This window comes from Festucalex cinctus, chromosome 21 (assembly GCF_051991245.1).
Source record: "Festucalex cinctus isolate MCC-2025b chromosome 21, RoL_Fcin_1.0, whole genome shotgun sequence".
NCBI classification, from domain to species: Eukaryota; Metazoa; Chordata; class Actinopteri; order Syngnathiformes; family Syngnathidae; genus Festucalex; species Festucalex cinctus.
Window position 1 is genome coordinate 885,284 of NC_135431.1, and position 24,220 is coordinate 909,503.

The 24,220-nt window shown below is 46.1% G+C and overlaps 4 protein-coding genes across 8 annotated transcripts; 1 reads left to right on the forward strand and 3 right to left on the reverse strand.

Annotated features, from left to right (window-relative positions):
* Window positions 1–90: 90 nt before the first annotated feature.
* Window positions 91–3,679, reverse strand: LOC144010640 (ribonucleoside-diphosphate reductase subunit M2-like). The gene is made up of 10 exons (XM_077511051.1): window positions 2,731–3,679; window positions 2,581–2,649; window positions 1,911–2,057; window positions 1,709–1,825; window positions 1,486–1,619; window positions 1,259–1,353; window positions 1,061–1,194; window positions 882–986; window positions 695–808; window positions 91–430 (listed from the first exon to the last, which is right to left on the reverse strand). The coding sequence occupies exons 1-10, from the start codon at window positions 2,827–2,829 to the stop codon at window positions 278–280; spliced, it is 1,167 nt and encodes a 388-aa protein (XP_077367177.1). The 5' UTR covers window positions 2,830–3,679; the 3' UTR covers window positions 91–277.
* A 160-nt stretch (window positions 3,680–3,839) lies between these two features.
* LOC144010641 (uncharacterized) lies at window positions 3,840–9,193 on the reverse strand. Its single transcript, XM_077511052.1, has 4 exons — window positions 7,757–9,193; window positions 6,042–6,203; window positions 5,578–5,965; window positions 3,840–4,735 (listed from the first exon to the last, which is right to left on the reverse strand). Exons 1-4 carry the CDS (start codon window positions 7,772–7,774, stop codon window positions 4,482–4,484), a joined length of 822 nt encoding a protein of 273 aa, XP_077367178.1. The 5' UTR covers window positions 7,775–9,193; the 3' UTR covers window positions 3,840–4,481.
* A 158-nt stretch (window positions 9,194–9,351) lies between these two features.
* Window positions 9,352–23,701, reverse strand: taf1b (TATA box binding protein (Tbp)-associated factor, RNA polymerase I, B). Of its 4 annotated transcripts, XM_077511050.1 has the most exons (16): window positions 22,524–23,701; window positions 21,702–21,791; window positions 18,824–19,122; window positions 14,058–14,156; window positions 13,880–13,967; window positions 13,745–13,796; window positions 13,554–13,631; window positions 12,935–13,028; window positions 12,696–12,858; window positions 12,526–12,625; window positions 12,293–12,440; window positions 11,239–11,428; window positions 11,021–11,167; window positions 10,431–10,498; window positions 10,127–10,364; window positions 9,352–10,035 (listed from the first exon to the last, which is right to left on the reverse strand). In XM_077511050.1, exons 4-16 carry the CDS (start codon window positions 14,128–14,130, stop codon window positions 9,813–9,815), a joined length of 1,662 nt encoding a protein of 553 aa, XP_077367176.1. In that variant the 5' UTR covers window positions 14,131–14,156; window positions 18,824–19,122; window positions 21,702–21,791; window positions 22,524–23,701; the 3' UTR covers window positions 9,352–9,812. The 4 variants fall into 4 exon arrangements, with proteins under 4 accessions (XP_077367176.1, XP_077367175.1, XP_077367174.1 ...); XM_077511049.1 differs by lacking the exon at window positions 22,524–23,701 and having other exon boundaries at window positions 21,702–22,205; XM_077511048.1 differs by lacking the exons at window positions 18,824–19,122; window positions 21,702–21,791; window positions 22,524–23,701 and adding an exon at window positions 14,975–15,117.
* On the forward strand, window positions 15,922–24,035 carry adam17b (ADAM metallopeptidase domain 17b). Of its 2 annotated transcripts, none has more exons than XM_077511045.1 (17): window positions 15,922–16,202; window positions 16,936–17,065; window positions 17,142–17,272; window positions 17,344–17,432; window positions 17,715–17,874; window positions 17,956–18,089; window positions 18,844–18,930; window positions 19,018–19,128; window positions 19,209–19,463; window positions 19,542–19,694; window positions 20,747–20,946; window positions 21,458–21,561; window positions 22,548–22,682; window positions 22,760–22,890; window positions 22,956–23,123; window positions 23,187–23,243; window positions 23,318–24,035. In XM_077511045.1, the coding sequence occupies exons 1-17, from the start codon at window positions 16,130–16,132 to the stop codon at window positions 23,597–23,599; spliced, it is 2,400 nt and encodes a 799-aa protein (XP_077367171.1). In that variant the 5' UTR covers window positions 15,922–16,129; the 3' UTR covers window positions 23,600–24,035. The 2 variants fall into 2 exon arrangements, with proteins under 2 accessions (XP_077367171.1, XP_077367170.1); XM_077511044.1 differs by having other exon boundaries at window positions 15,923–16,202; window positions 19,206–19,463.
* The last annotated feature ends 185 nt before the right edge of the window (window positions 24,036–24,220 follow it).

Sequence of the window (24,220 nt, forward strand, 5' to 3'; positions counted from 1 at the left end):
TAAAAAGCTAACTTTCGTTTCTTTCCCAAATGGATTCACTCACCAATACCACCCAAATAAATAAATAAGTGTGTGTTCCCCAAAAACATCTTTACGAAAGTGAGAACTTTAATAAACACATTTACACAATGTATATCCAGTAAAATAAACATAAAACAATTCATAAAAAAACAATTTACATCAAATGTACAAACATTTTCCTCTGTCCTGATTGGCTGAAGATGCCAAAAACTCCAAGGTTTCCATGGCGACGACGTCGTGGAGTGAGCGGTCGCGTTCAGAAGTCGGCGTCCAGCGTGAAGGTGTTGTCGGCGTTGGCGGCCATGACGCCCATCCTCTGGTACTCGCCCACGCGTTTCTCAAAGAAGTTGGTCTTGCCCTCCAGGGAGATGTTCTCCATGAAGTCAAACGGGTTCTCCGCGCAGTACAGCTACAAAAACAAACAAAAAGGACGTGAGACAAACGGCGTGCGGGGGAAAGAAACAAAACGTTTGCCCGGCGACCGTTCAGTCTGGCGTCTGCGTCGCGCCGCCGTCCGTCCGTCCGTCCGTCCGGACTACGCGCCCTGGCGACGTGACGTGGGCGGCGGCGCTCAGCCCCCATCATCGGCTGAGGTCCGGACCCCTGCGCCACTCATCATGACGGCCGAGCTCCGCCCTCCAGCCCCACCCGCCCTGTCGTCAGGTCAGCTGACCTTGTCGAAGCCGAGCTCCATCATGAGTCGGTCGGCCACAAACTCGATGTAGCGCTTCATCAGCTCGCAGTTCATCCCGATCAGCTTGACGGGCAGCGCCTGCGTCAGGAACTCCTGAAATGGCAAGACGGACGGATGTCAGGAAGGATGGATGAGACGGACGGCTGGTCGGTCGGACGGCGCTCACCTGCTCGATCTCCACGGCGTTTCGGATGACGGACGCCACCGTGTCGCCGGACGGCTTGTTGACGAGGTGCTTGAACATCAGACACGCAAAGTCGCAGTGGAGACCCTGAAAAGCACGTGGAGGTCAAACGCACGTTCAAAGGCACAAAATGGCCGACGGCGGAGGGGCGGGGCCCTGACCTCGTCTCTGCTGATGAGCTCGTTGGAGAAGGTGAGTCCGGGCATCAGGCCGCGTTTCTTCAGCCAGAAGATGGCGGCGAAGGAGCCCGAGAAGAAGATGCCCTCCACGGCGGCGAAGGCCACCACGCGCTCACCTGGAGGACCCGTCAATCAATCAGTCAGTCAGTCAATCGATCGATCAATCAATCAATCAGTTACCGTAGGTGGCGTTCTTCTTGCCGATCCAGTCGAGCGCCCAGTCGGCCTTCTTCTTGACGCACGGCATGGTCTCGATGGCGTTGAACAGGTATTCCCTAACGAGGAAATAATTCTCATCATACGATAATATTGTGGCGATGCGATACAAAAGAAGGCCACAATTATTGGAGATTGGGAAAACATGCAATCTAGTTGCTGAATATCGCGATGCTTCACCATCACGGTACCTCTCTTTGGGGTCTTTGATGTAGGTGTCGATGAGGAGGCTGTACATCTCCGAGTGGATGTTCTCCATGGCGATCTGGAAGCCGTAGAAGCAGCGCGCCTCCGTCACCTGAACTTCCTGCGTGAAGCGCTCCACCTGGTGGACAAAAACAGACCTCGTGACCTTTGGCACGCTAACATCCACCACGCTAACGTGGCAAAAGCGACACGGCGCGCTCGTCTCACCAGGTTCTCGTTGACGATGCCGTCGCTGGCCGCAAAGAAGGCCAAGACGTGAGAGATGAAAAACTTCTCGTCTTCCTTCAGAAGGTCCCAGTGCTGCGTGTCCTTGGACAGGTCCACCTAACCACGCACACGCTCACGTCAGGACGCCATAACATACGACATACGTGGTGACACGGGAGAGGCGGGGCTTGTGGGGGCCGACCTCCTCGGCGGTCCAGAAAGACGCCTCGGCCTTCTTGTACATGCGCCAGATGTCGTGGTATTGGATGGGGAAGATGACGAAGCGCCGGGGGTTGTCCTTCAGCAGAGGCTCCGCCTCCTCGCCGACGTTCTTCTTCACGCCTTTGAGCTGAAACAACAACAAATCTGTCACGCTGTGGTCGTGATCCATAATTTGAGTTACAAGTGAGTGTTTGATGAAAGTCAGATGAGACACAAATTCAAATTGAGAGCATTCTGATGCTAACCATCACATGCAAGCTAACCAAACCGACACGTTTGCGACGTAACGGACTAGGCCACACCCCTAACACTTATCGCAACCAAAGTTATTTTCTTCCATCATGTTTTTGGACGATATAGCTCGTTTCTGGTGTTTGTGTGAGGGGTGCTGGAATGGATTTATGAGATTGGTCACCAACACAACTCGAAAATCACACTTTGAATTGGTGCGAAAATTAGCACCTAGCTCGAAGTAGCTAAATATGCGCACAAACTCACTCACACGAGCGGTTTGGCGCCCAAAAGAGTCAACAAAGCGGCTTTTGCCATCTTTACCGAGTTACAAGACGACAACGAACCGGTTGTAGCTTTCGTCAATTTACCGGCAAACAAAGGCGAGCTAAAAGAGGCTAACCTGTGACGTCACTTACCGGCGTCTCGGCGAAGATTTTGCGCGCGGTTTTGGACGCCAAGACGCGCGCCGAGTTCAGGCTTGGAGGCTGCGAGACAAAAAGGAGAATTCAGCGATACAAAATTGGGAACATTTTTGCAAGTTGCTTGCCTGGTTGGTGCTCGCTCACCGTGTTTTCTTTGTCCAGCGACATTTTGTTGACGTCAGCGCTCAGCTTGTTCTCCTTGTTGTTGTTGTAGGCGGAAAGGGGCGAGCGAGCAGACTGCATTTTCACACGCACAAAAGTGGACGATTTCGAAACAAAGTTCACAAAGGGGAGCGAGCGATCAAGCGGACGACTGACTGACTGACTGACTGACTGACTTGCCGCGCGGTTGCGGGCTTTTTGTTGCAAGTTTGGCGCCCGGAAGACTGCGGACCAATCGGAGGGCAGCTAGCGCTGTACTGTCAGGGTGACGCAGCCGATAGACCAATCATATGGCACGCTTCCCCTCACGTGACGTCTCTCGTCTCAATCTGGGACGAGCTTGAAATTAAAAAATTTTTTTTTCAAAAACAGCGCTAAAATGTTGTTGACAAATGACTTACTCAAATGCGATTTTAATTCTCAAAGGCACATTTAGAACTTTTAAATGGCAACTCATCTTCTGTAAATGTGAACCGACACTGATAAGATCAGGATTTTATAATGTTAACAACTTCGAAGGACTAAACTAAAAAGATAAACAGCACTTTTTTTGTATTGAGGAAACACGTAATCATTCTGTCAAAAAAGTATCTTTTAAAGTTTCATTTTGTACAGTATTTTCGTTGGCTTGAACTGTCAGCACCTGCAGCTCTGCTCTTAGCCGCATGATGTCGCAGTCTTGCTTGTTTTGTTTTTTTTCTTCCACTGAACTCGGTCAGTATGGCAAGTGGGCGTGGTCTAGCTCAAATGAAATCACTGTTCGGGGCGTAGTTCTCTCTCTCCTCTCATTGGTCACACCCCCTGACTGATGCCTCCTGATTGGACGCGCGGTTTTTGGGGGTGTTGTGGGACTAAAGGGCGCGAAGCTGGGGTTTTGCGTAAAAGCTGGCGTGTGACGTCACATCCGAGGAGGAAATGGGCCAAAAGGACTCGAACAAAAAACGTATTTAAAAAAAATAAAGATAAAATACAATTTCCCCCCAAAAAATTGCTTTTTGGAATTACATTTTTTTTTTTTTTTATGATTTTACTTTATCTTATTCAAAAAATGTTATATATAGTATTGAATTCAACTAACTGATGAAGTTTTTGGAAGAAACATGGAGTTTGATTGGACACCATTATGTCTTGATGTGGTGCAGTTTATTAAAAAACAAAACTTATTTTACACAAGCAATAACGAGGTATTTTCTTCCTGGCTAGGTGAACAAAATATTTATGAAATAATAATAATAGTAGGTAGTATCACAGTGAGAATAGCAATAGTTACTTGATACACATCACATTCATATACAGTAGCTCACGTATGCATTAAGAAGCAACCACGACACTTTTGTTTTGGTACGCAAATGCAACATGAGATTATTTAGACACAAATTAATCATCTTGCGTACATACGTACAAAAACGAGCTTTTAATGCTTCAAAAAAAATGTCACGTTGTTTGTGTATGTTGTTTGTGTACGTAAACAAGCAGCCGCCCGCCATCTTGTTGTCCATATATTGAAAAAACAAAAACAAAAATCCTGAGCGAGGTACTTTTCATGTCGCCTTTTTAGTCCTCACACGACACGTGCGTGTTTCGTAACCTTCACCGGCGGTCATGCTAACATTAGCATCTTCCATGTTTGACGTACAAAAGGTCAACCGAGATGACGCTAATGTTAGCAAGGGGCAGCTACCAGACACACAGTCGGAGGTCAAAAGTTGGAGTAAGAAAATAGGCGGAGCTACTTAACAATTGGCCGCGTCCGACTCTGAGGCGAAATCGAGCCCGACAGGAAGTGCCGCTGCAGGGGCGGGCCTCTTGGAGCTAGCATGCCTGCGCGCGTGCTTGGTCAGGTGGTCGCTGCGCATGAAGCGGCGCGCGCACACGCCGCACGCAAACTTCTTCTCGCCCGTGTGCGTGCGGCGGTGGCGGGAAAGTTCGTCGGAGCGGGCAAACTTTTTGTCGCAGCCTTCCCAGCGGCAGCTGAATGGCTTCTCGCCTGACAAAACAGACACTTTGCTTTGTTTATTCTTCAATAAATAAATAAATACAACTAATACTCAAACTAAAACTAAGCATATTTATTAAATTATTAAAACTAATAAAAACTATCAAACCCGCCATGAATTCTAATTAAAACTAACTAAATTTATAAAACAAAACTCAAAATGAAATAAAAAATTGCAAAACTATCATAACCCTAATCTGTACGTTACACCGTAGTTTAGTCGTATGGTGTTTTTTTTAAATATTGCGTACAAGTCATATACATTTAAATAAAAAAATAAAAATAAATAAATACAACTAATACTGAAACTAAAATTAAGCATATTAAACAACTAAAACTAAAAAAAAAAAAAACTATCAGAACCACCCTGAAAACTAATTAAAACTAAATAAAAAAAAAAAACTAAAAATGAAATAAACAAAAACTAATACTAAAACTAAACTAAGCATTTTTATTAAATAACTAAAACTAATAAAAACCAATTAAAACTAACTAAACTTATATAAAAATAAATAATTAATTAAATAAATAAATAAACTAAACAAAAACTGCCGGTAACTAAAATGAAAAATTGCAAATCTATAATAACCCTGATCTGTGAATATGAGCTTAAACAGTCATATCGTGTTTTTTATATATTGCGCACAAGTAACACATAAAAAAAAAAAAAAAAAAACTAACTAAAACTAATACTTAAACTAACTAAAAGTAAGCATTTATTAAGTCACTAAAACAAACATAACCACCCTGAAAACGAATTAAAACAAACTAAATTAAAAAACAATACTCAAAACGAACTCAAATGAAAAATTGTAAAACTATGCAAACCTTACCTGTGTGCGTGCGCAGGTGCGCTTTGAGGTGCGAGCTCTTGAAGTACGTCTTGTGGCATCCGGCGAAGTCGCACACGTAGTTGCGTCGCCGCGACGCGTCCCGGGCCGCGTTCCCGCCGCCGCCCGCCGACAAGTAGACGGGCGTTGGCGCCAAGGGGAGGAGCCTGGCGCCGCCCGGCGCCGTCGCGGTCCGGCCGGGGGGCGTCGCCGGCGGGACCACCAGCACGACGGAAAGCAGTCCCGGGCGGCCGCCCAGTGGTAAAAGCTGGCATAGCACCGGCGAGAGGAGCGGAGGCGGCGGCGGCGGCGGCGAGGAAGACGGCGTGTGGCGGGTGACGCCGGGAGGCGTGGCCGAGGAGTCGCCGGGACTGCGGGGCGGAGTCATGCACTGCGAGAACGCAACGCGACGTGAACACGCTAACATAATCAAATCCCAATTATGCGGTCGGTCGCGCGCTTCTCACCAGTGACGACAACGCCGCCATCTCATTGGCCGAGGAAGCGGCCGGCGAGTGCGGGGGGGCGGAGTCGCACGAGTCGGAGGCCGGAGTCAGCGGGCGGGGCTCGGGCGAACTTTGACCCCAGAAGCTCATGCTGACCAGCGCCTCGGCTGCCTCCAAGTCCACCTAAAGATTGGGAGGTCAAAGTGGAGGTCAAAGGTTACCGTGACAGTTAACAGGATGAGATTATGTTCCTGACGTCATGCGTGCTGATAGGCCGACAAAAAAAAAAAAAAAAAAATTGGGGAAAAAAATGTTAACTTCAATGAAAATGCTTTAAATAAAATCTTGTTTATAAAATGAATACAATCATAGCAAAAAATGTCAATTTTACTCATGATTATTATTATGATTTTAAATGTTTTAATTTATTTTAGTATTGATGTACAAAAAGTACATAAGGTCACACAGTAAAGCCCAAAAATATACTTAAAAAAATATATATATATATTAAAATTTGGCCTTTTTTAAAAATCTTAACACAAATAAACTCAAATAATTAAAAAATATATTTTGGAAAAAATATACTTACAAAAAGAATGGTAGTTCATTAAAAATTGACATTTTTTTTAATCTTATACAAATAAACTAAAATAATACAAAAAAATATATATATTTTGGAAAAAATACTTAATTTATTTTAAAAAAAATTACCTTTTTTTTAATCTTATAAAAATAAACAAATAATTTAAAAAATATATTTTGGGGAAAAATAGCTAAAAAAAAATAAAAAAGAAAAGGAGTGGTAGTTTATTAAAATTTGACTTTTTTTATCTTATACAAATAAACTAAAATAATTTAAAAATATATTCTGGAAAAAAAAGCTAAAAAAAAAAAAAGGAATGGTAGTTTATTAAAATGTGACTTTTTTAATCTTATACAAATAAACTAAAATAATTTAAAAATATATTTTGGGGAAAAATAGCTAAAAAAAAAAAAAAAAGGAATGGTAGTTTATTAAAAATCTTATACTGTACACTAAAATAATTAAAAAATATATATTTTGGAAAAAAAAATAATAGCCAACAAACTTGCTCTAAAGACGAACTAAATTTAAAGAACAAAAGTCGCAAAAAAAAAAAAAAAAAAAAGAAACCGACCTAAAATCCCAAACTATTCCAAAGCCTGTCACATCTGACTGGGTGCAAGGTGGGGAACATCCAGGAGTCAGGACTGGTCGCTAATCAATGTCAAAGTGACTGTCGACCATGCAGACAATAGACTGGTCGCCAATCAAAGCAAACAAAAGACAAAAAAAAAAAAAAAAAAAAAAATGACTGGTCGCCTTTTTGACGTCAGGCTACATAGAGACAAACAAGTGACTGGTCACCAGCTAACGCCAAGTGTGGATTTGACTGGTTTTGGAAGAAGTCTGACGATTTTTGTCCTTTCTCCCCCCCCCAGACAGCCGAGATTCAAGCGCAACACTCGGAAGCGCGAGTCTATCGTGCTGTCCCTCGACAATCGCCAGCAACTTTTTGCTGATTTAATCATCAAACATGGTCAACATGTTAAAACGATGATGATGATGATGATGAAGATTTTGCCCACACACGCGTCTCGGTGACCTGAGACGAACCCAACCCGGCCTCCCGCGCGCGAGACAGACAACAGGAAGAGACGCGCGCAGCGACCCGGACCCGGTTCGACCCGGACTGTCGCTTTCGTTCGGGACTCACCTGGCGGGAAAGCAGCATGGCGGGCGGCGAGGGCAAGTTGGAGAAGTTGCTCGGAAGGATCCGCCGGCCGGCCGGGCGGGCGCTCGCTCCGAGAGGCGCCAAAGAGTGAAAAAAAAACACACAACAACAACACAACAGGAAGGCAAGAGAGAGAAAGGAGAAGAAAAAAAAAAAAAAAAGGTGCGCGGCGGCCGACCAATCAGCGGTAAAGGTGTAGCAGGCCTCGGCCAATAGGCAGCGGGGCGGGGCGTGGCCGAGGGCCGGGACGAGGCGCTATTGGCCGGCGACGGGGTGGAAGTGTGTCGGGGGGGCGGGGCCGAGGAGTCAGCGGTGTCACGGTAAACTCGATGAACCCCGTGAACCCGTGCGTGTGCACGCTGCGCGCCGCCGCCGCCAGCGCCACGTGCCCGCGCATTTCTCGACAAGGAAAACAAGCCGATGTACTAACCAGACACCATCGATACATGCTACATTCGTATACAAAATTATTCATTACATGATACACTAAAAACACGCTAGTTTGTTAGCATACATGTTTCTAATTTATACACACATTAAATGAATGTTAACACATTACAAATATATACACACTAAATACGTAACATACAAGTTGCTAATGAATACATACCATGTCAACATACATGCTAATACTATAGCTATCTATACACACACAACGCCAGCACGCCTGTTTAAAACACAAACACAAAATAGTCACACTAAATATGTTACTAGTATAAACACATCTTGCGTTAGAAATTCACAGTTTCGTACTAAATTTGTATCCAAAACAAATTAACATGTGTTAATATACACGAAAAGCATGTTTACAACATGCTAACACAGCGAATCCCGTTTAACCACTGATCTATATATATGACTGGATAGCGGATAGGCCAAGACTTTTGAGGTGGCGAGGCCGCCATATTGCTTCTCCCGATAAAACGTTGCGCGACATACGATACGATACATTTACAGTATCCAAACTAAGTACATTTGAGACAGTACTTAGTAGAAACAGCATCATTTATGCTGTTTTAAATTTGTTCAATATAAACAGGAGGACTTCAGACATTTTACAACTTGCCTTAAATACATGTAGAAATTATATGCAGAATGTTTAGCATAGGAAGAATATTGTTTTTAATTTATTAAATTATAACTGTAATTCAACAAAAGATGCCTCTGCCAACAGTGCCCTCACCGGCCTTATACTCGCCGCTCTTTATGACTCACCTGTAGGTCTGCTTGCGAGGTGGGAGTAACAAGATGGCCGCCCTGTGACTTCAACGCACTGACCTAAACGGCTTACACTGGCTATCCAGTCATATATACAGATCAGTGAGGCAGACAAAGAGCCTGCCTGCTTCTTTCCTCAGGGCGGGGCTTCTTTCCATCTGCCCGGGTGATTGACAAGCAGGCAATTTGTGTCATTTAAAAAAACAACAAAAAAAAAACCATAAACGTGTTCAGATTACAATGAGGTCAAGGTTCAATCTCAGTTTTTTTCCCCAAGAATATAACCTCCAGGAAGTGCAAACAAAAACACACTTGCGCGTGCATGTGAAAACAAACAAATACGTGAATGCCACACACTGTTGCCGTGGTTACCAGCGCTTTTAATAAGGCGTTTTAGGATCTCCATAATGAATTTTATGTGCCGTCTGCGGAATGCAGGTCACATGTTCATCTGGGAGGTTTGCAGATGGTTGCAAAAGTTTGACTTGACTAAACATCAATTGAGTGTTTATGTGACGACATCACCACCTCCACTTACCTTCCCACAAATACATTTGTTTTCCTCTTAAACATTTTTTTGGGTTTGCTCTTGTTCTAATGTTTTGATTGAATTTTATGCAATTTAAAAGAAAAATGTTATTTATAATTTTTTTATAGTAATAAAAAATATATATATATATTTTTTTTCAACCCATTGAAATGTAAAAAAAAAATTAAAAAAAATGCTCATGTACTTCCTGTTTTGTGAACTTACACCTTTTGTAGTGAGCGTGCTACCCTGCCCGGCCACTCGATGGCGGCAGACGAGCCGAAGAGAAAACTAAACTCTCGACTTTTTCTTCACCGGTGAACCACCGCCGCCGCCGCCGCCGCCGCTTGCTTCGGCCAGCTTGCCGGTGAAGACGCGCCTCTCCACGTTGAGCACTTCCTGGTGCAAGTGGGCGGGGCTGACCTGCAACAGGAAGCCGAAGAGCCGCAGCAGCCACACGAACGATCGCGGCAGCGTGGCCTCCAACGCCGCCACGCAGCGGTCGCCGCACTTCCTGTTTCCAAGATGGACGCACGCGTGAGTCAAAAACTTTTTTTTGTTTTGTTTTGTTTTGTTTTTTACGCGAGGATCCGAGTGGGGCTTACTGGGGGTCGCAGGATATGAGCGGCGGGTGCCAGTAGGTGGCGTTGACGGGGGTTAGGACTTCCCCTTTCCGGGCGACGGCGGGGCGGAGCTTGTGGTGGCGCATACTGGGGCCGTCGGCGTCCGCCGCCGCCCCCCAGCAGAACGCGAAGGAGGACGGCGCGGCGGTAGGGGCAGAGTCACGCGTCACCCCTCCTCGCGACAATCTCTCCAAGCACGACGTCAGCTGCTCCGCCACTCCTCCAAAAAAAAAGGCGCCAACTTGTTTTTTTTAGCTTTTTCCACATCACGCTGGCGTCCGCTTACTTTTCTTTTTCATGACGATACATTTGAGTTTCCGCTTGCTGTAAAGAGGCACCGACTTCCACTGCTTCCTGTTGGGGGCACACGAAAAATCAATTTCAAAATCAGGCCTGTCACGTATGGATGCAGAACCAAAACTGACCAATTAAAAAATAATCAATACATCAATCAAAATGAATAAAAGTGATATAAAAAAAATAGCATTCAAAAATTCAAAACAAAAATAAATGGAAACAAAAACCACAAATGATCTATATATCCATAAATAATTAATAAAAGTGAAAAAAAAGTTTTTTTTATATGAGATTACTGAATCAATGATTAAAAAATGCTATCAGGTCAACAATTCTTCACGCTTTTATGTTGAGTATGAAAAATTAAAAAATATTGTACACTATTATAAATTGAGATATAAAAACGTGCAATTAATTTGAGATCAATCGTGAGTTAATTATTGAAGTCATGTGATTAATGATTAAAAATTTTAATCGACTGACACTAATTATATATTTCCTTTTTTTATTTGTAATTTTCTACATCTTTTTTTTATTATACCCGTTTTTATTTTCATCGTCACGCGTGGGTGGTCTCACCTGGCGGCGGCGCCATCTCCCGCCCGCCGGCGTCGGCGCTCGGCGGCGCGCATCAGACGGAACCACCTCCTCAGGCTGAAGACGCTTCCGCTCGGCGCCGACGTGCGCTCTCCGGCCGCCAGATCGCCGGCGGCGTTGGACAAAACCCTGAAAAAGGTGAAAAGCCGAGAGTGAGGACGCGAACGGGCCCCGCCCGAGGAAACAGGAAGTGACGTCACCATTCCGTGCGGTCGTCCATGCCGAAGAGGAGCTTGACGGCGACCACGACCAGGACGGCGGCCTGCACGTCGTACTGGGGCAGCGACGACGATGACGACGACGATGACGACGATGACGACGAGGCGCCGCACGTCACGTCCGACACGCCGGCGCGCTCCATCAGCACGCACACCCACGGGTGGAGCTCGTCTGGCGGGGACGACATCAGCATTGTTGCCATGGTTACAATTGAGGCGCTGCTCGATTATGGAATAAATAATAATTCCCCGTTATTTTGGTCATAACTGAAATCACGATTATTTTTTGATACATAAGAAGATTTTTAAACATTTAAAAATATTAAGACGAATCAAATGATTTGAAACACTACAATTATGCAAGTTCCTTTTGGAGCAAACAAGATTTATTAAATTAGTCCTTTTAAAATTGAAAAGGAGCAAATATCCAAATTTAAACAACTCAAAACGAGTATTAATAATTTTTTATTTTTGTTTATGATGATGCAATTTTTGTAATTTTGGAGTGTACCAATTGTAATTGGATTTCGATCAATGTGCAATTCATCAAAATTTAATTACAATTTTGATCACTACACTTCACAATTACAAAGTCAGCATAATCGTAAAAACAAAAATATTAATAGTAATTTTGAGATGTTTGAGTTGTTGAAATTTAAACATTTGCACATTTTTTTTAATATTAAAATAACTAATTGTTTCATCCAAAATTTTGAGTCAATATATAAAAAAAAAAGCAAAAAATAACTTCCTGCACTTATTGTTGGTTTGCTTTTTTTTTCTTGGATGTTAAATTTTGAGAACAGTATGCGTTTATTTTGTAGATTTTGTTTTGTTGTTGGATGTGGGGACAGTTGATGATTTATACATGCATTGAGAAATGTATCAGGAAAAATGAAATATTATAAGAGGACATATTTTGCACAACATGTCCATATGTAAAAATGTGGCCCCCGAATAGCATTTCAAGTCGCCCCTCCCTGCCAGAGCGGGATAGCGAACGTTTCTCGTTTAGCACGTTAGCACATTAGCATACCGGGCAGGTTGGCGGCAGCCAGGTAGCGCAGGCTGAGCGTGGCCGGGTGCAGCGGGTCCTGGCGGCGGACGGCGGGGAAAGCGGGAAGTTGCAGGAAGCGGACCAGCGTCTGGGCCTCGCGGTGCAACGCGCGGTGGGAGGGGACGCCCTGCCCAAAACGGTTCAAAACGGCGCCGTCAGGAACGCGCCAGAGCGACTTCGAGGCCAGACGGTCGGCGAGGGGGCTTCCCCACCTGCACGCTGAAGATCCGAGCCTCGGCGGCGTCCTGCTTCATCTCCTCGGGGAGGTCCCGATAGGCCGCCGTGTACGGGATGTGCCCGTCGCTCGACAGCCTAAAAAGAATAAAAAATAAATACATAAAGTTGCGTAAAATTTCCGCCGTTCCGTTCACGTGCGACTCACCTGAGCAGGTCGGCGAGCGTCAGCGCCTGGCGACTCCACACGAGCGCCAGGTGGATCAGCGCCAGCGTCTTGGGCATGCTGAGGGCGGCGCGGCGCGCCTTGCCGCGAGGCATCGGCGGGTCGGAGCTGCCCCGAGAGCCCGTCGACCAATCGCTGGGGGTGTCTGCGGGGTCGAGGGTCGCACGTTAGCGTTTGTCCCGCGAGTTGGAATTGGAAGTGGCGACGGACGGCGCGCTGACCCGCTTGCGATGCCGACGCGCTGGTCGGGCACATCTCGCCGTCGGAGAGGAAGGACGACTCGGCGCCGCTTCCCGATTCCCAATCCACATCTTGCTGCAGGAACAAAAACAAAAAACAAAAGGTAATGCCAATCAAGGACTCTCTCAAGACTAGAATTTTCTGGATTAAGGTTGTTACTATCTAATCTTTTTAAAATAGATTATCCTATCAATTATCACATCAAATAAACAGGTAATAAAAAAATAATAATAATAGTAATTAGAAAAAAAAAAAAAAGTCTGTTGATCATGGACTCATCATCAAGACTAGAATTTTCTGTCTTATGGTTATTACCATCCAATCTTTATAAAATCGATTATCCTATCAATTACCACACCAATTAATTAGGTACCCCCCCACAAAAAAAAAAAAGAAAAAAGAAAAAAAATCTGTTGATCGTGGACTCAAGACTAGAATTTTTTAGAATTAGAATTTTCTGGATTAAAAGGTCCTTCCTATCCAGTCTTTTTAAAATTGATTATCCTATCAATTCTCACATCAAATAATCAGGTAATCACCCCCCCCAAAAAAATCTTTCATTCATAAAGTCTTAATGAAACGAAGGAAAGAGAACGTCACCGCCGGCGCAGGTTTGCCGGTGTACGCCTGCTTGCTGGTCTGCAGGAAGCGCCGCCACAGCGGCCACAGCACGTCGTCCTGTTAATAACACAGAGCGGTTACAAACACGCCGGCGAGGTGGCCACGCCCACCACCGGCGTGCCACCTTGAAAGTCGGGGCGACGCCCAGCTTGATCAGCGCGTCCGCTTGCCTCATCAGGATGAACTGGAAGCCTTCGCACGTCCGCCACCGACACGCTCGCTCTACGCGTGGTCCAAAAAAAAAAAAAAAACCCCGCAACAAGTCAGAAAACAACAAACAAAAGGCAGTCGGCTGACGCACGCACCCGACTTCTTTGCTCGGCTCCCTCGGCCAACGGTGGAGACTCGCGCCGACCCCGGCGTGCTCGCCCGCGACTCCGCCTCCTGGGTCCTCTGATGGAGAGGTTTCAAGCGGTGATGGGAAAACGTGAGTGAGGATGATTCCTTTTTCATGGACTTTGGTCCGTTTTCGTCGCGGCTCACCTCGATGACGTTGTGACACGACTTGCAGAAGAAGCCACCCTCGTCCGACACGCCCCAGGCCACCGAGCCGCATTGCCGGCACGCCTCCCGGTAGCCATCCTGTAACGTGCAAGCGACGCATTACAAGCATTGATTGCTCAAATGCACAATTCTATATTTAGTAAGCAACAAGCCACCTGGAGGTCCCTTAAAGATGACGTTACATTACCTATGACGCCATTTTCCAATCCATAGCATCCAATATTAATTTCAGAAATTTCATGAACGACTATCAATTATTCACCTTCTGACTACCTTCATTTTATTTTAAACCTGAGAGGCCAAGCTGGACCTTTGGCTTTCTATAATTACAAATACTTCAAATTCATCATTCTTGTCTTTTTCTGTGCGTAAGCAAGCTTCCCAATGATACAATATTTTAAAAAATATACCGGAAGTAATGTTTGAAATTTGGATTCCAACACAAAACTCGAAGTTCGTAAAACTACTGTGAAAATGATGATCACTGATACTTATATGAGTCAAATCTTGTTTAAAAATTCTGCCTCGTAATACTTGTCGCGTCTAAATTCATCTTCATCAAATTTTACACACGTAACTAATTCATTTGCAACCTTCGTGAGTGAACAACCCAACATGCCGACAATCCATAGCAAACACTGACAACTTTTTTTCCTAAATTCACGCTCAAAATGGGTGTTCGTATATTTTGATGAATCGTTGAGCTATCCTGGACAAATCGGCTTTTATTTTATTAACCAAATAAAATAGTAAAACGGGGACTAATGACAGCTAATCATTAACGGCAGTGAAGCACGTTCGCTTGTTGCAACGATAAAAAAAAAAGAAAGCTAAAACATTTAAGCACGATAAAATAGAAGAAGCGCAAATTTAAAAAAAAAAAAAATGTTACAGACCGTCAACTCTTCATCCATTTGTCCACAATAAATTCTTTAAAACAATAAATTCGACACTTTCGAATACTTGGAGCTCCTCACATGCTACTCCGGTTGTTTTGGGAAAGAGATTTCTTCTTCTTTTTATTTTTCTTTTGCAACTGAAGCACTGCTGCCACCCACAGGGAGCAATGAGAACTGCAGCTCTTAATTGCGGTGTATTCTTATGTAAATGTACTCATATATTTTGAGTTAGTTGATATAAATATAAAAAAAATATTTCAATGAATAAAATAAAATAAGACAAACATAAAAAAAATAGTTTAAAATAGTTGTTGTAATTACGTCCTAACATGCCCGTGACGTGACTCTATAAAATACTACACTTTACATCTAAATTCACGCAAGATCGTTATTTTGATTTTAGTTTATAATAGCGTTTATGACTCGAATCGGCCTAATATATGACATAAAAAAACATTGCAAGCGGGGATTTCATGAGCTCAGAGTTTATAAATAGACGACACGCTCCAGATGTCGCTGACACAAGATGGACGACCACGGTCCATTTTTTTTTTATTCATTTTAGTCGCTTCACTGTTCGCGAGTCGGGCGTCACAGGACTGCATTTGAATGTAACCATTAAAATAAATTAGATGAAAATCAGTTTTTGGCAAATCGAAGTTTTGGGTTATTTTTGACCCCCAGACGTCAAGACACCAGGAAGACTATGATGACGACAGGGAGTTCCAAAATAAATGTAACAGATCGACTCGTATTACAACAGTCATCAAAAACAAATACTTGCTATCTTATCACACTTTAAAAATTATACTTGGAATGAATCTTTACCAATTATGCGGTTTTACATCAACAAAAGTGAATTATTCTTCGAGGAAATACTTTTGCTGTGAAGCCGCGCACGATAGCTTCCGTTTCGACTAACCCTGCTTCTCCCTAACTTGACCGCTCAGCAGCGCGTCTTCCTGGTTTTGTCAACTTCGGGGTTTTTTTTTTCTTTCCTTTTACTTTTATGACCGAAGAGCCCAGCAACTCAATCGGAACACTAAAGACTTGAAATGTAGCCTTAATTCTCTTATTTAACACACCCAAAAAAAATAAAAAATAAAATTGCGGCTTTTAGAGAGTTTTGGTGACGTCAACAACAAACTCAACATGTTGATGGTGTTTTTTCTCTTGGCTTTGTCGCAAAGTGAAGCTTCCGCGCATTCACAAGACCCGGAACTTTGTAAGTCTCCATTTATACATTCAAATTTATTGTACATTTACGTGCTTTATGTTTTATTATCGGGCTGGAAGTGTTCAACTTTAGTGTAATCAATACCATTGCCGACGCACTTCCTGTATGATCCGATCGTGTATAAAACATTTATACCTAAACTTAATGTATTAGATTACACGCGTAGAGCTATAAATTCATATAACAAATGTATGAATATAAGTAGTTAATGTAAATATTGTGTATGTCCCCACTCAGCAAGATTTTGGCTCTCTGTTCACCATGCATACCACCACCCACTCAATTTTCCAGCAGCTTTATTTGTCGTCTTGGTACCCAAAATCCACACTACTTTTGGGCAAACTTTCTTTATCGCATTGTACAGTTTGTTGCATGCATTTGTATTTATTTGTAGTGCATTTATTTTTGCTTTATTTTCCTCTGCTGTTGCCAGAGAGACTGGAGAAGGATGTGGCAACCAATCATATTGGAGCAGGGCGTGTCCTGCCTAGAACTCTAGTGGGGTTCGTTCCTTTGCAGAGGATAAAGAATACAATATGTGCCTGTTATATTTAGACAGCAATGTTAGCGTTAGCTTTAAGCTAGCACACTAAAGGCTAACCAATGCTCGCGACAAAACGCTTTTGTGTTCCCGGTCTTTTCAAACAACTCCAAATTGGAAGACGATCGAAATCAAAATGTGGGAAAAGTTAGCTAAAAATCCCTTCCCGTTGGTCCTCAGCGTCTCTGAGCGCCATGTTGGACGACTTTGACGTGCTGTCGCCGTCCAGCGTGCACGCGCACTCCGTCCGCCGCCGAGACCTGCTCGCCACTCACGTGGAGAAAGAGATCAGCTTCCACGCGCTGCAAAGGTTAGCAACCTGCATGATTGCAAAAAATATTTTTGTCGACGCCGATTGCATTTGTTTTGACTTGAACCGGTCGCAGACACTTCCGTCTGTACCTGAGGACCAACGAGCACATCTTCACCGAAGACTTTTCGGCGTGGGCGGTGGACGACGAGGGCGAGCGAAACCTGCGCGTGGACCGCCACGCCTTCTTCACCGGACACGTCATCGGTGAGCTCCAGGCCACCGGGGGGCGCCCTGACCGTTTTTCCTGAGGTTTTTCGTTTCCGTCGTCTGGGCAGGGGAGGAAAACTCTCGCGTTCAAGCTCACATGGACGAGCGCGACTTCACCGCTCGCATCCTGACTAAGGAGGCGGAATTCAATATCGAGGTGAGCGATCGCCAATCGCAATTAATCGAAACAATGAATCGCAAACTCCATAATACAGGGGGTGGGTAAAAGAGAAAAAGGGAGAGAAAGAGACTGAAAATCGGTACCATTGAGTAGTGGTATGGATTTCCAGGTAGCGGGTATTGTAAAAGTAGCGTTTGAAATATAAAAAGGTAGCCAATCCCTCCTCCCTCATCCCAAACATGTTTTATCCTTTTTATCAAGTGCATTTTGCAAAAAAAAAAAAAAAAAAATGTCTGCGCGTTTGCTGTTGTTTTTCAGCCCCTGTGGAGGTTCACGCGGCCGTCCGACCCCCGTCTGCTGGTCTACCGCTCGGACCGCATCCGCAACCTGAGCCGAGCGCGGCGACCGTCCGTCTGCGGCTACGTCGACCCCGACGCCGTCCGCCACGCCGACCAGGACGCCGACGAGCGGGAAGAAGGTTCGACGGCGACGTTCACGCAACACTGCGCGTGATGTCACTTCCTGTCTGACTTTTTTTGTGTTGTGGTGTACGCCTCAGAGCGCGCGAGGGTGCGCGCGCGCCGCGACGCGCACCCTCACAGTAAGAACACGTGCACGCTGCTGCTGGTGGCCGACTATCGCTTCTTCACGCACATGGGACGCCGCGACGAGAGCACCACGCTCAACTACCTGGTGAGATGTGTGTGCGCGTACTACGGCCCGACCGATTAATCGGACTCATTTAGTTATTAACTCTTTCACTCCCAGCCATTTTCACAGAAGCAGTCCCATTCGCTCCCAGCTGTTTTACTGGATTTTGACTTATTTTGCAAGGTCTTAGAACATAAAAAAAAAAAAAAAAAAAAAAAAAAAAAAAACGTAATTATACGTCATTGGGAGCAAATGAGTTAAAAAGTCATCTGTACGTCCGAAAAAGCACCTGAGCTGAGTTTTCATCACTTGACCAGTAGAGGGCAGTGATGCACTAAACCGTCCCAGAAGAAGACAGGAACAGGAAGTGATGTAGCTTATGTAGCTTGCAGCTAGCTCGACCCTCGTTTACTTCTGGAATAATGTTGACGCATCGTCTGGAAGTGACTTTTAACTTAAGACACGTTTCCGTGTGGAATGTTGATAACATGATGTACGTGTGAATTAAATAGTGTTTTGTGTGGTCACTATTAGCGCGCTAATGCTAATTGTGATTGCTAACCATTACACGTAGGCATTTAAAAAAACAAAAAAACAAAAAAAATACTGAAACTAAAACTAGACTACGACGAAGCATTTATTAAACAACTAAAACTAATAAAAACTAACAGAACCACAGTGAAAACTAATTAAAACTAACTTAATTTAAAAACCAACACTCAAAACTCAAATGAAAAATTCCCAAACTATAATAACAACGCTGGGCGCTTACTCACGTGATTGTGATCGATTTCAGATCGAGCTGATGGACCGCGTGGACGACATCTACAGGAACACGTCGTGGGACGACGAATTCTCCGGCTACGGCGTCCAAATCCACGAGGTGGTTCATTCGCCGCAGATAACCCAACGTGCGCGCCGCCGCGCGTCGGGCTTGACGTGCGTTTTTAATATTTCCCGCGCTCGTCAGATCATCATCAAGAGGACGCCGAGCGCCGTGGAGCCGGGCGGCGCTCATTTCAACATGGCGGGAAGTCCCGTGGCCGGCCGAGACGTGTGGGATGTCAAAAAGCTCCTGGAGGTAAAAAAACACAACACGATTAACACATGCTAACGAGGCCCCCGTTAGCTGACTTTGCGCGCGTCTGCGTCTGGCAGCAGTTCAGCGTGGACGTGTCGGAGAAGGCGGCCAACGTGTGCCTGGCGCACTTGTTCACCTACCAGGACTTCGACAACGGCACGCTGGGCCTGGCGTACGTGGCGCCCGTCAAGGCCGACGTCCCCGGCGGGCTGTGCTCCGAAGGATGCCCGGCGGGCGTCGCCAACATGGACGCCTTCGCCGACCGGGGCCGCATCATCTACCTCAACACCGGACTCACCAGCACCAAAAACTACGGCAAGACCATCCTCACCAAGGTCTCGCGTGCACACGTGAACCCCCTTCTCCCGACACGGCGTGGCGTGGCGTGACTAAGCTAGTTCCCGTCTGCGCAGGAAGCCGACTTGGTGACCACCCACGAGCTGGGTCACAATTTTGGGGCGGAGCACGACCCCGACAACATCCCCTACTGCGCCCCCCGGGAAGACCAGGGAGGGAAGTACATCATGTACCCCATCGCCGTCAGCGGGGACCACCCCAACAACAAGGTCGGTATCGTGACCACAAGGTCAGCCCGTGACCCTTGACCTCAACAAGGAGGGTTCGTGAACCCTGACCTCAATGTCAGTCAGTCAGTCCGTGACCCTCAACTTTGATAGCAAGGTCGATCCATGACACCTGACCTCAACAAGGACAGTCCGTTCAAGGCGTAGTCTACGTCTAGACTAAAATCTAGCCCCAGTCCAAGGTTTAGTCCTCGTTCTAGTCGCAGTCTTTGTTGAAGTTTAGACCAAATGTCTTACTTTAGTCTTCATCCAACTGTTGTTTTAAATGTAAGATTAAAGATTGTAATCCTAGTCTAGTCTGAGAACTTAATCTAGTACCAGTTGTAGTTTCTAGTAGCTAGTCCTAGTCCTTGGTGTTGTCAGCCTAATTCAAGTGTCTCGAGCTTTTTCAAGTCCTTGTCCACATTCTCAAAAATGTCAAATCTAGCCCCAGTCCAAGGTTGAGTCCTTGTTGCAGTCGCAGTCTTCGTAGAAGTTTAGACCAAATGTTTTGCCTTAGTCTTCATCCAATTCTTGTTGTAAGTGTAAGATTAAAGATTGTAATCCTAGTTCTAGTCTGAGAACTTAATCTAGTACCAGTTGTAGTTTCTAGTAGCTAGTCCTAGTCCTTGGTGTTGTCAGCCTAATTCAAGTGTCTCGAGCTTTTTCAAGTCCTTGTCCACATTCTGTCAAATCTAGCCCCAGTCCAAGGTTGAGTCCTTGTTGCAGTCGCAGTCTTTGTAGAAGTTTAGACCAAATGTTTTACCTTAGTCTTCATCCAATTCTTGTTGTAAGTGTAAGATTAAAGATTGTAATCCTAGTTCTAGTCTGAGAACTTAATCTAGTACCAGTTGTAGTTTCTAGTAACTCGTCCTGGTCTTTGGTGTTAGTTGTAGACCTCATTCAAGTCTTGCTTCCTTGAACCAGCCCAAGGCTAGTTTTAGTCCAAATTCTAACGGTAGCTTCTTGTGCTAGTCCAAAAGTCTTCGTCCATCAGGAAAACGTTTCTCGTGATAGAAGAAGTTGATTTGTATTATTTGATATGTTGCGTGTAGATGTTCTCCAAGTGCTCCAAGCGTTCCATCGTGAAGCGTCTCCGCTCCAAGGCGCCGTTGTGCTTCAAGGAACGGACGGTCAACGTTTGCGGGAATTCTCGCGTCGAACCCGGGGAGGAGTGCGATCCCGGCCTGCTGCACCTAACCACTGACCCCTGCTGCACCGCCGAGTGCCGACTCAAACCGGGAGCGCGATGCAGGTCAACAGCATTTATGATGCTAATATTACCGCATTACTGTTATCTTATCAATGAGCATGCTGCCAATTTAGCATGTTCCTAATATTGACATGATGATAATGTTAGCTTGTGGCTAATTTTAGCACACCAATAGCATTTATGAGGCTAATATTACCGCATTACTGTTAGCTTATCAATGAGCATGCTGCCAATTTAGCATGTTCCTAATATTAGCATGATGGTAATGTTAGCGTGTGGTTAATTTTAGCATATCAGTAGCATTTATGATGCTAACATTACTACATTACTGTTGTCAATAAAATGAGCATGTAGCCAATTTTAGCATGTCGCTAAGACAAACATCTTGCTAATGTTTGTAGATCCAATGACGCAATCATTTCACCAACGTCATTGCCTGACTAACATTAGCATGTCGCTACATGTAGCAGAGCTCGACTTTGTTGCCGTGCGTTTGTGTGTGAAGAACTTTAGCATGTTGCTAACGTCAGCGCGTGTTGCTACGGGATTCCAGTGACAGGAACAGCCCGTGCTGCAGGAAGTGCCAGCTGGAGGCCGCCGGTGAGGTTTGCCAGGACCCCATCGAGGCCACGTGCAAAGGACGGTCCTACTGCACAGGTCAGTGACAAGTCACGTGTTTCGACGCGTCTTTAAATATCCCTTAGAAGAATAAACAGTCTCAAAGGGCTGCACATGGCCACAGTTCGAAAACGGAACAAGCGACCTTGTGAAGTAGTCCAGTTAATGAAATGACGCACCTGCAGGGAAGTGGTTCTTCTTCAGGTCTTGGTCAGTTGACGCGGAGTCCTCCACAGCAAGAGCCTCACTTCGCTCATCACCATCCAGGCCTCTCTCCGAGCAGGAGGCGGGGCATGGAGGGAAGAGAAGCGGCAGTTAGACCGAAATCTCGAGGCCTCGGGGACTAGTCCGGTATTCCAGTTCGAATAGATTGCAAAGTGAAACATCATCCGTAAACATGAGAGGCAGAACTACATGTTAGGCAGGAGTCAGACTGGGCCAGTCAAAATGAGAGGGCCAATTTTTTTGTGCCAAATTTCCAGGTCCAGACAGTTAAAACCCGTTGAGCTCTTTTAACCTGCAGGCTGAGTAGATGCACCTTAGGCCAGACCTGGACACACCCCACATGTAGTTCTGCCACTGATGTTTATTGCCAGCTGAGGCAGTTCAGGCATCTGGTTCGGATGCCTCCCTGGAGAGGTGTTCAGGGCGTGTCTCTCCAGCGTGTCCTGGGAACGCCTTGGGACCCCGCCGGTGGAGCTGGTTGAAGATGCTGGGGAAAAGGAAGTCTGGGTTTCCCTCCTAAAGCTGCTGCCCCTGCGACTTGACCTCGGTTAAGCGGGATAAGATGGATGGATGGATGTTTATTGATCATGTTTCAGTTTGCAATCTACATTCAAACTGGTTTACCTGGCCCAAAATAGAGACTGCTCTAGAACAGTACGAACAACCGGTGTCTTTTTTTTTGGTTTGGAGAAAATACTTCCCAATCAGGAAGTGGACATTGGTCAGAATAAGAGTCAAATGAAGTAGGAGTCGGCTTTCTCAGGTGTCCACGTTACCTGCGTGTCGTTTTGTGTCCTCAGGCTTAAGTGAAGACTGCCCCCCTCCGGAGAACGCGCCGGACCAAACCCCGTGTTTGGACAGCGGCAAGTGTCAGGACGGCTCCTGTATCCCCTTCTGTCGCGCCGTCCTCAAGCTGGAGCCCTGCGCCTGCAACGGTAAAAAAGCACCGACGTCCGTGTCCGTCCATCCATCCGGCAACGGCGCCGCCATCGTCCTTGTTTTGCTTCTCCAGAAACCGCCACTTCCTGTAAGGTTTGCTGTCGCTACGGCGACGGCGTCTGCGCTCCCTACCGGGACGAGCAGGACGGTTTCTTGTTCCTGCGTAAAGGCAAACCCTGCACGGTGGGCTTCTGCGACGGCGCGGTAAGCCCGTTTTTGCCGGCGCGCGGCGTGCGCCACGTGGTACGTGACGCGTGGCCTGCTCGTAGGGGAAGTGCATGAAGCAGGTGCAGGACGTGGTGGAGCGACTGTGGGACTTCATCGACAAGCTGGACATCAACACGTTTGCCACCTTCCTGGCTGACAACTTGGTGGGCTCCGTGGTGGCCTTCTCGCTGCTCTTCTGGATCCCCGTCAGCGTGCTGGTGCACTGCGTGGTGCGTGGACATTTTTCATTCGCTTTAGTTGACTAAAATAATCTTGCTGCCCCCACCCCACAGGACAAAAAGATGGACCAACAGTACGAGCAGACGACCAAGTCTCTCTTCTATCCCAGCGTAAGAAAAGCCGACGCTTGTGTGACTTCTCCGCTTCCTGACTTCCTTCAACCAAGACGCCTTGTTTCCCCCAGAACGCAGAACTCCTGAGCACCCTGGAGTCGGCTTCCGTGCGCATCCTCAAACCTCCCGGCGTGCACTTCCAGGCGTGCAGCCCCCGTCCGCCCGACAGCCCCCGGATGGCCACCATCGTTGAGGACGCCCGCGTGGACGAGGCGGCGCTGAAGGAGGCGTTCGGGCGGCCGCTGGGATCAGCGGCGCGCTCCTTTGAGGACCTGACGGAGCGAAGTCTAGCGGCCGCGCCCACCAAACTGCGACGTCAGCGCCACGCCGACGCCAAAGAGACGTTGTGCTGACCGAGCCTCAAACCGCCGCACCTTGGAACTCCATCCGCCAATCAGAGACAAGGGCCAAGATGTGTTCCACTTCAAGCAGCTCCTCCGGCGGAATCCCATCCATCATATCACGGGGGCAGTAGCTTTAGCAGGGAAGTCCAGACTTCCCTCTCCCCAGCCACTTCAGGCAGCTCCTCCGGCGGGATCCCAAAGCGTTACTAGGCCAGCCTAACGATCTCGTCTCTCTAACGTGTCCTGGGTCATCCATCCCCGGAGCACCTCTCCAGGGTGGCGACCAGGAGACATTCGAACCAGATGCCCGAGCCACCTCAACTCAACTCGGGCGTTTTCTGTGGAAACAATTTCGTACATTTAGTTCCGATGCCCAAACATCTCTTGTGAAACATTGAAATAAAGTGAGCCACCATCCGAATTCTGGCCTTGAAACTCTGCTAAATAGTTTTGTTTTTTTGACTGACCTTGGGGAATGTCGCAATCTCTCTGGCGACGGACAGAATTGGAGATGGTCGACCTTCTTCGGTCGTCGGTGCAAGCGATCGTGGAAAGCGATCCGTGTCCCCAAAAATGTCAAGATTACAAAAGCGCACACTCACGGCCACAATCTGTGGTTGCTATGGCGAT

Excerpts from the sequence above, each read along its gene's own strand:
- LOC144010641 (XM_077511052.1), bottom strand. Across the intron at positions 5,966-6,041 it reads TGGCGGCGTTGTCGTCACTG|TGCATGACTCCGCCCCGCAG; the intron begins GTGAGAAGCGCG and ends GCGTTCTCGCAG. Across the intron at positions 4,736-5,577 it reads GCACCTGCGCACGCACACAG|GCGAGAAGCCATTCAGCTGC; the intron begins GTAAGGTTTGCA and ends CTGTTTTGTCAG.
- LOC144010640 (XM_077511051.1), bottom strand. The coding sequence starts at position 2,829 with ATGCAGTCTGCTCGCTCGCCCCTTTCCGCCTACAACAACAACAAGGAG. Across the intron at positions 1,195-1,258 it reads CAAGAAGAACGCCACCTACG|GTGAGCGCGTGGTGGCCTTC; the intron begins GTAACTGATTGA and ends CGGGTCCTCCAG. Across the intron at positions 987-1,060 it reads AGCTCATCAGCAGAGACGAG|GGTCTCCACTGCGACTTTGC; the intron begins GTCAGGGCCCCG and ends CGTGCTTTTCAG.
- adam17b (XM_077511044.1), top strand. The coding sequence starts at position 16,130 with ATGTTGATGGTGTTTTTTCTCTTGGCTTTGTCGCAAAGTGAAGCTTCC. Across the intron at positions 20,947-21,457 it reads AAACCGGGAGCGCGATGCAG|TGACAGGAACAGCCCGTGCT; the intron begins GTCAACAGCATT and ends ACGGGATTCCAG. Across the intron at positions 22,891-22,955 it reads TGGGCTTCTGCGACGGCGCG|GGGAAGTGCATGAAGCAGGT; the intron begins GTAAGCCCGTTT and ends GCCTGCTCGTAG.
- taf1b (XM_077511047.1), bottom strand. Across the intron at positions 13,632-13,698 it reads GCGTCGCCCCGACTTTCAAG|GACGACGTGCTGTGGCCGCT; the intron begins GTGGCACGCCGG and ends TGTTATTAACAG. Across the intron at positions 12,626-12,695 it reads ACGCTCGCCGACCTGCTCAG|GCTGTCGAGCGACGGGCACA; the intron begins GTGAGTCGCACG and ends TATTCTTTTTAG.